Source organism: Oncorhynchus gorbuscha, linkage group LG12, assembly GCF_021184085.1.
Source record: "Oncorhynchus gorbuscha isolate QuinsamMale2020 ecotype Even-year linkage group LG12, OgorEven_v1.0, whole genome shotgun sequence".
NCBI lineage: Eukaryota > Metazoa > Chordata > Actinopteri > Salmoniformes > Salmonidae > Oncorhynchus > Oncorhynchus gorbuscha.
In genome coordinates, this window is record NC_060184.1 from 25,422,778 (window position 1) to 25,437,618 (window position 14,841).

Sequence of the window (14,841 nt, forward strand, 5' to 3'; positions counted from 1 at the left end):
GACAATTTACATTGACCCCCCCCCCCCCCCTCTTGTACACTGTTGCTACTCGCTGTTTGTTTGTTACCTATGCATAATCACTTCATCGCCACCGACATTTACAGATTACCTCAACTAGCCTGTACCCCTGCACACTGTATGGTACCGGTGCCCCCTGATAATAGCCTCGTTATTCTTATTGTGTTACTTTTTATTTTAGCCTACTTGGTAAATATTTTCTTCTTGAACTGCACTGTTGGTTAAGAGCTTGTATTCAGCATTTCACGGTAAAGTCTACACTGTTGGTTAAGAGCTTGTATTCAGCATTTCCCAGTAAAGTCTACACATTTACATTTAAGTCATTTAGCAGACGCTCTTATCCAGAGCGACTTACAAATTGGTTAAGAGCTTGTATTCAGCATTTCCCGGTAAAGTCTACACTGTTGGTTAAGAGCTTGTAAGTCAGCATTTCACAGTAAAGTCTACACTGTTGGTTAAGAGCTTGTAAGTCAGCATTTCACAGTAAAGTCTACACTGTTGGTTAAGAGCTTGTAACTAAGCATTTCACAGTAAAGTCTACACTGTTGGTTAAGAGCTTGTAACTAATCATTTCACAGTAAAGTCTACACTGTTGGTTAAGAGCTTGTAAGTCAGCATTTCCCAGTAAAGTCTACACATTTACATTACATTTAAGTCATTTAGCAGACGCTCTTATCCAGAGCGACTTACAAATTGGTGCATTCACCTTATGACATCCAGTGGAACAACCACTTTACAATAGTGCATCTAAATATTTTAAGGGGGAGGGAGGGGGGGTGAGAAGGATTACTTTATCCTATCCTAGGTATTCCTTAAAGAGGTGGGGTTTCAGGTGTCTCCGGAAGGTGGTGATTGACTCCGCTGTCCTGGCGTCGTGAGGGAGTTTGTTCCACCATTGGGGAGCCAGAGCAGCGAACAGTTTTGACTGAGCTGAGCGGGAACTGTACTTCCTCAGTGGTAGGGAGGCGAGCAGGCCAGAGGTGGATGAACGCAGTGCCCTTATTTGGGTGTAGGGCCTGATCAGAGCCTGGAGGTACTGAGGTGCCGTTCCCCTCACAGCTCCGTAGGCAAGCACCATGGTCTTGTAGCGGATGCGAGCTTCAACTGGAAGCCAGTGGAGAGAGCGGAGGAGCGGGGTGACGTGAGAGAACTTGGGAAGGTTGAACACTAGACAGGCTGCGGCGTTCTGGATGAGTTGTAGGGGTTTAATGGCACAGGCAGGGAGCCCAGCCAACAGCGAGTTGCAGTAATCCAGACGGGAGATGACAAGTGCCTGGATTAGGACCTGCGCTGCTTCCTGTGTGAGGCAGGGTCGTACTCTGCGGATGTTGTAGAGCATGAACCTACAGGAACGGGCCACCGCCTTGATGTTAGTTGAGAATGACAGTTTGTTGTCCAGGATCACGCCAAGGTTCTTAGCGCTCTGGGAGGAGGACACAATGGAGTTGTCAACCGTGATGGCGAGATCATGGAACGGGCAGTCCTTCCCCGGGAGGAAGAGCAGCTCCGTCTTGCCGAAGTTCAGCTTGAGGTGGTGATCCGTCATCCACACTGATATGTCTGCCAGACATGCAGAGATGCGATTCGCCACCTGGTCATCAGAAGGGGGAAAGGAGAAGATTAATTGTGTGTCGTCTGCATAGCAATGATAGGAGAGACCATGTGAGGTTATGACAGAGCCAAGTGACTTGGTGTATAGCGAGAATAGGAGAGGGCCTAGAACAGAGCCCTGGGGACACCAGTGGTGAGAGCGCGTGGTGAGGAGACAGATTCTCGCCACGCCACCTGGTAGGAGCGACCTGTCAGGTAGGACGCAATCCAAGCGTGGGCCGCGCCGGAGATGCCCAACTCGGAGAGGGTGGAGAGGAGGATCTGATGGTTCACAGTATCGAAGGCAGCCGATAGGTCTAGAAGGATGAGAGCAGAGGAGAGAGAGTTAGCTTTAGCGGTGCGGAGCGCCTCCGTGATACAGAGAAGAGCAGTCTCAGTTGAATGACTAGTCTTGAAACCTGACTGATTTGGATCAAGAAGGTCATTCTGAGAGAGATAGCGGGAGAGCTGACCAAGGACGGCACGTTCAAGAGTTTTGGAGAGAAAAGAAAGAAGGGATACTGGTCTGTAGTTGTTGACATCGGAGGGATCGAGTGTAGGTTTTTTCAGAAGGGGTGCAACTCTCGCTCTCTTGAAGACGGAAGGGACGTAGCCAGCGGTCAGGGATAAGTTGATGAGCGAGGTGAGGTAAGGGAGAAGGTCTCCGGAAATGGTCTGGAGAAGAGAGGAGGGGATAGGGTCGAGCGGGCAGGTTGTTGGGCGGCCGGCCGTCACAAGACGCGAGATTTCATCTGGAGAGAGAGGGGAGAAAGAGGTCAGAGCACAGGGTAGGGCAGTGTGAGCAGAACCAGCGGTGTTGTTTGTTTACACTGTTGGTTAAGAGCTTGTAACTAAGCATTTCACAGTAAAGTCTACACTTGTTGTATACGGCGCATGTGGCAAATAAAGTTTGTTTTGAAGAAACAAATCTTACATCGCACCATGTGGTTCTTTATCATTTCACCTCATGACAGTTTAATATCCACTAAAGGTACACATTTTTAGGGAAACAAACAACCAGTTATTATTATTTTTTGCAGAGGATGAATAATTAAGATGCCAATCTGTCTTTTTTGTTCTGGTATTGAAGATGAACTAAAGCCTGCCCACAGCCTGGCCCTCAGCATATTGACCAGCACACTTGGCTCATTTTCTCCATCGTTAAATTAGCGTTCGGAGAGCAGTGGATTAGGGAGCGAAGGTGTGGTGGAAGAGTGTCTGTATTTAGGCTACACACTGATGGGCCTCTGTTTCATGGAAACGGCAGTTTTTCTTTTCCTGATTGCCGCTTTGGCCGTCTTTAACATTTGCATTGTCAGTCACTTCAATGCACTAGCTGTTTGTTTTTGTTGTCCGACAGTGCCTATACAGACCTGATGAGTGCCAGTAGGCCTAGTTCTCGTCTGTTAGGGTTGCCTTACCCCAAGGGTAAGAAACACATTTCTCACTCATTCTGTTTTGCAATGACAGCAAAACCATCAAAGATCCAGCCTTTCACGGTAATATTGTCCTGACGTATTGAAAATGACTATTGTGTTTTGCTAAGCTGTTCTAGTACAGCAGGGACTTCTAGAGACCCCCAGAGTAGTTTTAGTGGTGTTTTGTGATCCAAGCTGAATCCTTTGATTCAATTAGAAACGTCTGGCTCGACTTTCTAGAACGTCGGCACACTTCCATCGAAGTTATGTTTTTAAAGTCCTTCGCTAACACAAGTTGTGTACTGTGCTGCGTGTTACCTCTTTTTTTAAAATAAAATGTAAACATAGGTTGATATTTCATTAACATGAACAGTAAGTCCATTCAGGAGAGCAGAGGGCACCTGTTGAAATGTAATCAGTATTATTTGCTTTACTGATTTTACAAGGAAACCTCTCTAGCAGACTGTAACACCTCAGAGAGAGGCTGGCTCTGTGACAGTGAGTGGGCTTTACGGCTGCATTTTTGGCAGCTGGCCACAACAAACCATTAAGACACAATATGGGCACAGCAATCATTTCATTTTTCAGCTACATGCAGTGGTTGACCATACACAGACAATGAAGTTTTGACAAAACAAACAAGTCAGTTAGAAACAATAAAATTGTGTAAGTGAGTTTTCTAGTGTCTGTGTTACTGGTATTGTCGTAGATGATTAATTGCCATGTAAGAGCAGTGTGGTAAAGTAAACTGCCAGTTCTTTGCAACTGGCTTTGATGTTTCTGGTTAATTATCCTTTTGGTGAGTGGTGTTCAGCACAAGATTTATTGTCCAGCACTGTTGAAATGAAAGCGGTAAAATCCACCCTTGGTTATTGTCCATGTAATGATCTGTGGGTGCATCTCCAGAGACCGTCTACTCCACCATACTAGACTCCATTGGAGTGGAATCAGTGTCTGCGCTCTGCTGCATCCCAGGAATTAATTATTCACGCCATGGAAAGCCTCGCCTCACACGTTTCATGCTCAGTACAGTACACAGGCTCCCTCTATGTATAGACTATGTCTGTGCTGTTCAGGAACCTAGGAGGAACGTTTTGTGTCCGATGAAAGATTGATAATCTGAAAAGTCCAAGTGAATGTGCATTTTGAAACTACTCTGTATTGATTGATTGCCCTTTGTAAAATGTTTGCCACTTACAGCCTGTGGTTTTTCAGGTTGAATGTGCCTACCTGCAGAACATAATTTACTTTTGCGTGATTTGATGCTGTTGTGTGTTTTTCAGATGAAGAAGGAGCTGACTGACAATGACTCAATCTCCCAGGAAGTTGTCGGCAATGCCCACATCGAAAACTATGCCTTAAAAATGTTCCTCTACGCTGACAACGAGGACCGATCTGGACGATTCCACAAGTAAGGCTACTTCTTCACTCACTGTCTTACTACCTGCTTAGCATGGGATGAAGTCTTACTGTACTGTAGCTGCAGACAGCTCCCTGCTTCTTGAATCTCAGCATGGCAGTGGACTGTTTCCAATTTTCTGATTCCAATACGTAAGCCCTCATGATTACCATTTCCTTTCACTGACCCTTGACATAAAATAATCCCACTGTTGCTTTTGCACATGAAAGGTCCCTTCCAGAGTCTAAAATTAGCAACAAACCCCTGTCTGTGTGAAGAGATGGCCACAAGGGTGAGATGATTCCTATTGGCCATGCAGGTGTAGTGTTACAGGTCTGGCTGCCATAATGAGTGTGTCGTCGGGCACTGACGTCAGCAGCAGGCTGGACAGTAGAGCAGAGGTTTCCAGGAACTGTGGGTGCCAGGTCAGGCCAGGCCAGCCAGGGTCTCCAGTACTGTAGGCAGGGACAGGATGCTGTCTCCTGTGTGCTGATTCCAGGCCCCAGATACAGCGCCAGACACAGTCCTGAACATGGGAGAGAAATAATATTTGAGTTTTGCAGCTAGTAGTTAAAGGCTTTATCCATTTTGCATATGTCTGTGTGCCCATTCATCTTGTGCAATGTAGCAATTGGGATGAAAAATGTTTTCCGCCTATATTTTAAGATGGTAGGTTTTCACCAATCCGCGAATTTGTTTCTAAGCAATGAGCAATGTTTCATTAATGCCCCATTGAATTCGCTACCCAACTGATGAGTGGAAGTCAAATCTACAGTTCTGATGATTCATATTCTTCTCCCAACAAGTAAAACTTGGATATTTTGGGGATTCCATTGAGTATAAAGGGGTAATCATATAAGCATTGGACTTTTATCCAGCTATTATGTTGTTGGCCGGTTATGGTCTTTGTATTTTCAAAAGCTTAAATCGAGTCAGTGCCAAAGTGTTGACAAATCTAATGTGGTTTCAACTTCTAAATTGATCAGGAGGCTTTAAATCCATCCGTTCCAGTGAAAGATTTTATCCTTCAATTTAAAAAAAGAGTGCATGAAAGTAGGGTCAGATCAAATATGTCATAGCTGGAAGCGTGGAAGTCATTCACTGAGGTCTTTTGAGGCTCTCTGTCCAGAGCCTTTGACATAATGCATGTAAATAGCCTGAGGCAGGCCCAATTTCTGTCCAATATGCTGACCTCTGCAGAACCAGCCAGATAAAAGCCATGAAAGCACACACTGTTGTGTTGAGAATGCAGGCTAGAATGTGCTGTAAATGAACCCCCATGCTGTTTCATCCCTTTCTGTTTTCACGTTTGCCTCCCCTTCCCCACCACCCATCCCCTGAGTCATGAGAATCTAAATGCCAATGACGTTCATCAGATGTGTACAAGTGAGGAGTGGGCGGAGTTGAACTTCCAAACCTTTCAGTAATAGGCCTAGATCTCTTTTTTTTTGTCAACATAGTCTAGTTGTCTTACTTCCAGCCATGTATTGTTATTAAAGATGCATTTTGTTTTCCTTTTCGTCTTACCATCTTGTTTCCACAACACGACAGTGAGACGTGCTACAAACCCACAAAAATATTGCTCAACCTTCAGTAAGGTCTGCTGAAGTAGCTGTACGCCATGAATCCCCTCCCAGTGAACACCATCATAGTTAACATCAGGTTAAGGTGAAGCGGTGTGGAAGGATTTACTGTGATCAACCCAGACATTAGGATGGTTTCCACGGTGCTCTGCAGTACTAGTATTTTGCAGACCATTAAATAGGAATGGATGAAGTGTGGTCAGACGGAGAGGGAGTGGCTGCTCTGCACTGTGTGTTGAAGAAGGGACAGCGTATGGTTTCTGGCTCACAAAATTATTTTTCTTAGGAAATTGAAAACATTAAATATACCCAGTGTTTAATAATTGATATTTGAACAAGGAATGCACTTGAGGCCAATCTTGAGAGAGTTATATATTATACCTATAGTATTTATTGATGACGTCATTTCTGTTTGTCTGGTAAAACTGGTGCCAGCAATGGTATGTAGACAAATACGTACAACCACATTTGAAGAAATGTGAAAATACAAATGAAACACGCTTGTCTTCAAGTCGGGATACTGAGAAGTAGGCTATATTAATATTCCTCTCCGGCACAAAAAAAGCTTTGATTTACAAGGAACTAGATCTACATAAATAAGCTATAAATGTTACGTTATGTCATGTGTAGAGGTGCAGAGTTGAATGTTTATGGGAACTAATCCTGAATAGGAAACTTCCTTCAGCTTTTCAGTACATTGGTCTACTTTCCACTCTGCACTGCTCTGCTCCACGACAAGTCTTACATTGACATGGCACCCCTCTGCGCTGGAAGCCCCCAGAAAGCAAGCCCCTATGTTTCTGTGTTTTTTTACGGCCTTGTGTTTTATGCTTCCTGGAACCAGCTGTGGGATTTTATGACATTTTTCCTTCCTGTCCTGTGATCTACACTGAATTCCCACAAGTGGTGTCGCCTCTGAACTCTGACTCCAGACCCACAGTCCTCTCTTTTAGTGTCATGACTCGTGTCATAGTTTGATATTTACAGACCTGTTTGGTTCCTTGGATCCAATTTATCATTCAAATTCATAAGAGACAAATCCACACACTACATGGCCAAAAGTCACCTGGCTCGCAGTCCACGTTCCAATTCAGTCAAGTTCTTCTACAACAATCTCGACAAACCATTTCTGTATGGACCTTGCTTTGTGCACAGAGGCATTGTCATGCTGAAACAGCCAAGGGCCTTCTCCAAACTGTTGCCACAAAGTTGGAAGCACAGAATCGTCTAGAATGTCATTGTATGCTGTAGCATTAAGATTTTCCTTCACTGGAACTAAGGGGCCTAGCCCGAACCATGAAAAAAAAGCCCCAGACCATTATTCCTCCACCAAACTTTACAGTTGGTACTGTGCATTCAGGCAGGTGTAGCGTCCTCCTGGCATCCACCAAACCCAGATTCATCCATCGGACTGCCTGATTGTGAAGTGATTCATCACTCCAGAGAACGCGTTTCCACCAATGGCGGCGAGCTTTACACCACTCCAGTCGATGCTTGGCATTGCACATGGTGATCTTAGGCTGGTCTGTGGCTGCTTGGCCATGGAAACCCATTTCATGAAGCTCCTGACGAACAGTTCTTGTGCTGACGTTGCTTCCATAGGCAGTTTAGAACTCATTAGTGAGTGTTGCAGCCGAGAACTGATGATTTTTACGTGCTTCAGCACTCAGTGGTCCCATTCTGTGAGCTTGTGTGGCCTACAACTTCTCAGCTGAATGGTTGTTGCACCTAGACGTTTCCAACTCTAGTAGGGGAGAAATTTGAAGAAAAGGTGGCATCCTATGACGGTGCCACGTTGAAAGTCACTTCAGTAAGGCCATTCTACTGCCAACGTTTTTAAAATTATTATTATTATTTATTTTATTTGTATTGTCCATGGAGATTGCATGACTGTATGCTTGATTTGTATACACCTGTCAGCAACCGGTATGACTGAAAAAATTGAATCCACTAATTTGATGGGGTGTATATATAGTGTATTTGATAATTATAGAATTATCCATGTTCTGTGACGCAGCCTAATCCATTCTTGTAGAATACATTTGTCACAGTTGGCAGGTTTAAAACACTTGGGTCTAATGACTTCAGTATGCCTTAATTAACTTTTTTTTTGTCTCTCTTTGTAGGAATATGATTAAGTCCTTCTACACATCCAGCCTTTTGTTAGATGTCCTGTCAGTTTTCGGCGAGTTATCGGAGGAGGTAAGTAAAAAACTAAACAAAAAAACAATAATATTTTTGACATGTTTTTCACCTGGGATTCAAAACCGTGAGCTTTCAGTTACTGGCCCAACGCTCCTAATCACTAAGCTACCTGCAGCGCATACTATATTGAATACCCTCATCCTACTGTATAGGGCCTATAAACTACTGTAACTACATCTACCTTTTTATTTCAGCATATTAATTAATATGTGTGAGGTAATATGAACTGACTAGCCACAATGCCATCCGTCCATCAGTCTATGGCTGCTCTCAGACATAGAAAATCTAAGAGAAGGGAAAATATGGGGAATTTCTATTTGATCTACTCATTCCAGTCATGAGATTACTGAATGATCTGACTGGGAAACGGCGTGTTCCTGGAAACCGCTTGTAACATATAGAGCCTCTCCAGTCTAGAACTGTAGACAACTAGACACTACTAGACAGGGTGCTTCTCAGAATGCATACTACAGTGCTCCACACTCTCATGCTCCGAGTGCATTCTCTGACCACTTTCTCTTGACTACGTCCTTCTGAGGACAAGAGTGTGGAGAATGCACACAACAATACATTTGAGAAGCACTCACACTCACCCTACTGTGTCTGTATTACCTCAAGCTTCACCCCCTCATTCACTGGAACTTCTTTCAGCCAGCACAATGGCAACAATGGACGAAACAAGATGTACGCACAGCAAATGCATTACTTCATAAATATCCGCTAGATTTGTGAATTTTAATAATCTAGATATCCAGCTAGTTAAACAGGCAAAAATGACCTAAATCTAATGTAGGTGTACATTTTTCGTGTGTAGCTACCAATTCTTTATGGCTAGCCAGTTAGCTTTATTGACTTACTATGGACTTACCCATTCCCCCAACTGTCTTCCAGCCAGGACAACAATGGCAATAGAGACAACACACACACACACACACACACACACACACACACACACACACACACACACACACACACACACACACACACACACACACACACACACACACACACACACACACACACACACACACACACACACACACACACACACACAAAGCTTCATAACTATCAGCTAGCTATATGTGAATCCTAATAATGTATCAAACCAGATAGTTTAACAGGCAAAAGTGACTGAAAATGTATATTATACAAGATATCAATTATTTGTGGATAGCTAGCTAACAGTACTAGTAGCTAGCCAGTTAGCCCTATTGCCTTATTTTGGACTTGCTATCTACGGTATGTTGGCAGGTAAACATACCAAAATTAACACAGCATGTATTTATTAATATATCAAGATGTAATATTGTGGTCAGGCAACATGAGATGTGAATAGGCAACATTTAATTCCTTAGTAGGTGTGTATTTTCTCTCGCTTCAGCTCAAATAAAGGCCGCCATTGATTTCAAGAAATGTAGCTTCATTTTTTACGTGGTTGAGTCATATTTGTTTGTTTAGTTTCTATTGAAGCTTGCATCGATGCATGCTTCAAAATATGTACAAACGGAGTATGCATTTGTGAAGTGCCCTCCGTGCTCTGTTTCGAATACTTTGATTTGGACTTCGACCCTCCCGCGCTCCAATGTGCGTGCTCGGAGCATGGTAGTATGCATTTTGAGAAACACATTTTGAGAGACCCCATCTCAGCAGCTGTGGGCTTATTAAAGCTTCTCTCTCCATGGCTACAGATGGCTTTTCTACTGAGGGAAGTGGCCTGTGGCAGACAACAGACAATGTTTCATTGAGTTGCTTGTCTCTCCCCAAGGGCCACACATTTTCCTGCTGCAGATAGCTCATTGGAGAGGCTGCTTTACAACTTTTTTTCTCTGTAACACTGACCCAGACAATGGAGCCTTACAGTTCGCTGCTCGCTGATTGCTGTATATACTTTTTTTAAATACAAAGCACATCACGATGCATTGTGGGAGATTGGATTTCATACAGGAAAAAAAGGACATTTCATCACCAGAGAGTGGAGGACCCAAAGTTTTAGAAAATGGTGATTGAGAGAGTATGTGAGAGACTATTAAGTGTGAGCTCTAATCATTTTTTTATTTTTTATTTCACCTTTATTTAACCAGGTAGGCAAGTTGAGAACAAGTTCTCATTTACAATTGCGACCTGGCCAAGATAAAGCAAAGCAGTTCGACACATACAACGACACAGAGTTACACATGGAGTAAAACAAAAATACAGTCAATAATACAGTATAAACAGGTCTATATACGATGTGAGCAAATGAGGTGAGATAAGGGAGGTAAAGGCAAAAAAGCCCATGGTGGCAAAGTAAATACAATATAGCAAGTAAAACACTGGAATGGTAGATTTGCAATAGAATAATGTGCAAAGTAGAAATAAAAAATAATGGGGTGCAAAGGAGCAAAATAAATTAATTCATTAAATACAGTAGGGAGAGAGGTAGTTGTTTGGGCTAAATTATAGGTGGGCTATGTACAGGTGCTGTAATCTGTGAGCTGCTCTGACAGTTGGTGCTTAAAGCTAGTGAGGGAGATACGTGTTTCCAGTTTCAGAGATTTTTGTAGTTCGTTCCAGTCATTGGCAGCAGAGAACTGGAAGGAGAGGCGGCCAAAGAAAGAATTGGTTTTGGGGGTGACTAGAGAGATATACCTGCTGGAGCTCGTGCTACAGGTGGGAGATGCTATGGTGACCAGCGAGCTGAGATAAGGGGGGACTTTACCTAGCAGGGTCTTGTAGATGACATGGAGCCAGTGGGTTTGGCGACGAGTATGAAGCGAGGGCCAGCCAACGAGAGCGTACAGGTCGCTATGGTGGGTAGTATCTGGGGCTTTGGTGACAAAACGGATTGCACTGTGATAGACTGCATCCAATTTGTTCACAGTTCACCAGTTCATAATCATAGCTACCATCAATCCTAAACTTCCCCTCAGGGATAGCATGTTGTTATCTCCAGGGATAATTTAGATTAGAAATATGATTGTGTGTGTTAGTTGCTTCAGAAAGAAATGTCTTCATTTAGAAAGAACCACCTGGATGTACTGGTTTGGAAGAACCCTTGTGAATGTGTAGTTTCAACATTGATGTTTTGTTTTCTCCAAAGGAAGCTCCTCCAATGAATTTCCATTGAATTAATCTCCAGATAAGATTAACAGGGGGAGAACTTTTAAATTAGGTGCATAGAACTTCTAATGAATTTGGTGACCTGCGTGTTAGACCACAGTTATTGCTTCACCCACTCCCCTTCCATCCCTTTACCGTATGCTAAAGGAAAATAAATATAGTCCTACCTTAAGCCTTTCATCCAGTCTCCATTGTTTAACTAATTGCTTTTAATTCCACATCTCTTATCTTGAATATTTCTGTGTTTATTTACCCCCCTCTCCTCCCTGCCTCCCTTGTTCCTTTCCCTTTTTCAGAACATCCAGCACAGGAAGTATGCGAGATGGAAGGCCACTTACATCCACAACTGTCTGAAGAGTGGTGAAACCCCACAGGCTGGCCCTGATGGCTATGAGGAGGAAACGTATGGTGAGGACTGATATTATATCAGCACTGCCTATCAGCACTGTGACTCAAACAAACAGCGTCTCCCGTTGAGAAAATATCTCTTCTCCTGGCCTTTCCTTCAGGAGCCTTTAGAGCTGCTTTCCTCCGTCTGGGTGATGTGGTACTTCAGTTGGTAAAGGTTAGCCATCATTGTGTGTCTTACAGTGGCTTGCGAACGTAGTTACCCCCCTTGGCATTTTTCCTGTTTTGTTGCCTAACATCCTGGAATTAAAATATATATTTTTGGGGGGGGTTGTATCATTTAATTTACACAACATGCCTACCACTTTGAAGATGCAAAATATTTTTTGTTGTGAAACAAACAAGAAATGAGACACAAAAAAAACAGAAAACTTGAGCGTGCATAACTATTCGCCCCCGCCCCCAAGTCAATACTCTGTAAAGCCAGCTTTTGCAGCAATTACAGTGGCAAGTCTCTTGGGGTATGTCTCTATAAGCTTGGCACATCTACCCTCTGGGATTTTTTTCCCATTCTTCAAAGCAAAACCGCTCCAGCTCCTTCAAGTTGGATGGGTTCCGTTGCTGTACACCCAATCTTTAAGTCATACCACAGATTCTGAATTGGATTGAGTTCTGTGCTTTGACTAGGCCATTCCAAGACATTTACATCTTTACCCTTAAACCACTCGAATGTTGCTTTAGCAGTATGCTTAGGGTCATTGTCCTGCTGAAAGGTGACCTCCGTTCCAGTCTCAAATCTCTGGAAGACTGAAACAGGTTTCCCACAAGAATTTCCCTGTGTTTAGCAGCATCCATCATTCTTTCAATTCTGACCAGTTTCCCAGTCCCTGCTGATGGGAAAAACATGGTGTTCTCGGGGTGATGAGAGGTGTTGGGTTTGCGCCAGACATAGTGTTTTCCTTGATGGCCAAAAAGCTTAATCTGACCAGAGTACCTTCTTCCATATGTTTGTGGAGTCTCCCACATGCCTTTTGGGGAACACCAAACATGTTTGCTTATTTTTTTCTTTAAGCAATGGCTTTTTTTCTTGCCACTCTTTTGTAAAGCCCAGCTCTGTGGAGTGTATGTCTTAAAGTGGTCCTGTGGACAGATACTCCAATCTCTGCTGTGGAGCTTTGCAGCTTCTTCAGGGTTATCTTTGTTGCCTCCCTGATTAATGCCCTCCTTGCCTGGTCCATGAGTATTGGTGGGCGGCCCTCCCTTGGCAGGTTTGTTGTGGTGCCATATTCTTTCCATTTTTAATAATGGATTTAATGGTGCTCTGTGGGATGTTCAAAGTTTCAGATCTTTTTTTATAACCCAACCCTGATCTGTACTTCTCCACAACTTTGTCCCTGACCTGTTGGGAGAGCTCCTAGGTCTTCAAGGTGCCGCTTGCTTGATGGTGCCCCTTGCTTAGTGGTGTTGCAGACTCTGGGGTAATTATATGACTTATGAAGGTAATTGGTTGCACCAGATCTTATTTAGGGGCTTCATTGCAAAAAAAACATATTGCACGCACCACTTTTCCATTTTTTATTTTGTATTAATGTGTCATTTTTTTATAATATTTTTTTTCATTTCACTTCACCAATTTGTGCTATTTTGTCTATGTCCATTACATGAAATCCAAATAAAAATCTATTTAAATTACAGGTTGTAATGCAACAAAATAGGATAAATGCCCAGGGGGATGAATACTTTTGCAAGGCACTGTATCAAGTGTAGCACCCGAGGCTCGCAGTGGAACTTGCGGTGTTGGCTCTGTGTGAGAGAGCTGATGTTTATTTTATGATGCTTTCGAACACCTTATCCTGAGAGGATCAGGCAGGGTGGTTTTACCGCTGTGATGTAACAATTATATAATGTTACAAAACCTATTATTGAAGGTTACGGCTGAAACCCGCTGGTTAAGAACAGTCTTACAATGTATGATTATGTTACATACTTCAGTTTCATCTTGGTTTGTGTGCAGATTCTATGCCTGTCTGTCGGTGTACGTTTTTAACACCCTTCAGAGACTGATACTCTCAGAGCAACTAGATCTCTGACCAAGAACAGACCGTTTGGCCAGGTTGAGCAGGGGGACCCTCCTAACCACGAGTTAGAAGCCGACCATGGCGCTGCAGAGCTGTTAGATCACTGTGCTCCTCTCTGAACATCTGCTGGATGTGCTACAGTGTATTTGACCTGAGCAGCCCATGTCAGAGATTTAAGTCATCTCTGTAGCCCTCCACTCCACTGCGAGCCGACCCGCACGCAGGCACAAACTGAGGACGGGACCTCTTAAGTCAACGTGTCGCTACCCTGTCCCCTATTTCAGCTCCCTTTTTTGTTTTCAGTCGAACAAATGAGAAAAGTTAGAGTATGACTGTCAGTGTAGCCTATTAGCCATGTTGTCAGGCATAGCCTACTTTCTGGTGTAGTTCATCTCTTTTGTTAGGGAAGAGCAACGTCCCTCCCCTCCCGCCTGTTGTGAATCTGGGCCTTCCTCTGTAAGTGGTGACATCATGCAGGGTTATTCCCACTGAGGTGTAACATTGCCAAGAGAAAGCTGATATTATACTCTCTCCTCTCTCTCGTATTGCGTCTAACTCAGTCCACACGCATCATAGTCTTATCACTGCATCTTCCTGTTTCCACGTCTGCCAAACACCTCAGGAAGAGGGTGGCCCGCTGCTACTCGTCAAATGAAAATATGAAAACATGTAGACATGCTGCGGGGGTGAAAATGGAAAAGAAAATTGGATGTTTCAATGATAAACAGTGACTGTAATTTAGGTGGTCATTTTGTATTTTCAACTTTCTTTTTCAGTCTCGAGTTGGTTGATTGGTTTTACTGTATTTTGATATGGGATAGATTTTCAGAGTTTTTGTATTCAATTAGGTTGTTTTGAGAAGCGTTTTTTTCCCCTTCATTTTATTGCTTGTACTATTTTCTTATGTTAAAACACCTTTTGTTTGACCTGTTCAAGTGGTTAAATGTGGAAGACACGTTTGAAATGTGGAAGACACATTTCAGTTGAAGGCATTCATTCAGGCATTCATACATGTTCCGATGGAAGAGAGAGCGCACCATGCTTCCATCTGGGTAGAACAAACAAGTGCAAGCTTCATGCCATGTTGCCCACCAGTCGAGTCG

General features: G+C 43.4%; 1 protein-coding gene across 1 annotated transcript in view; it reads left to right on the forward strand.

The window, feature by feature from the left end:
* Positions 1-14,841, forward strand: part of vta1 (vesicle (multivesicular body) trafficking 1) — a 47,634-nt gene that overhangs the window by 18,220 nt on the left and 14,573 nt on the right. The window contains exons 3-5 of the mRNA XM_046291600.1: positions 4,310-4,437; positions 8,135-8,210; positions 11,609-11,720. Of these exons, the coding sequence (XP_046147556.1) occupies positions 4,310-4,437; positions 8,135-8,210; positions 11,609-11,720 (316 nt within the window). The remainder of the gene's footprint in view (positions 1-4,309; positions 4,438-8,134; positions 8,211-11,608; positions 11,721-14,841) is intronic.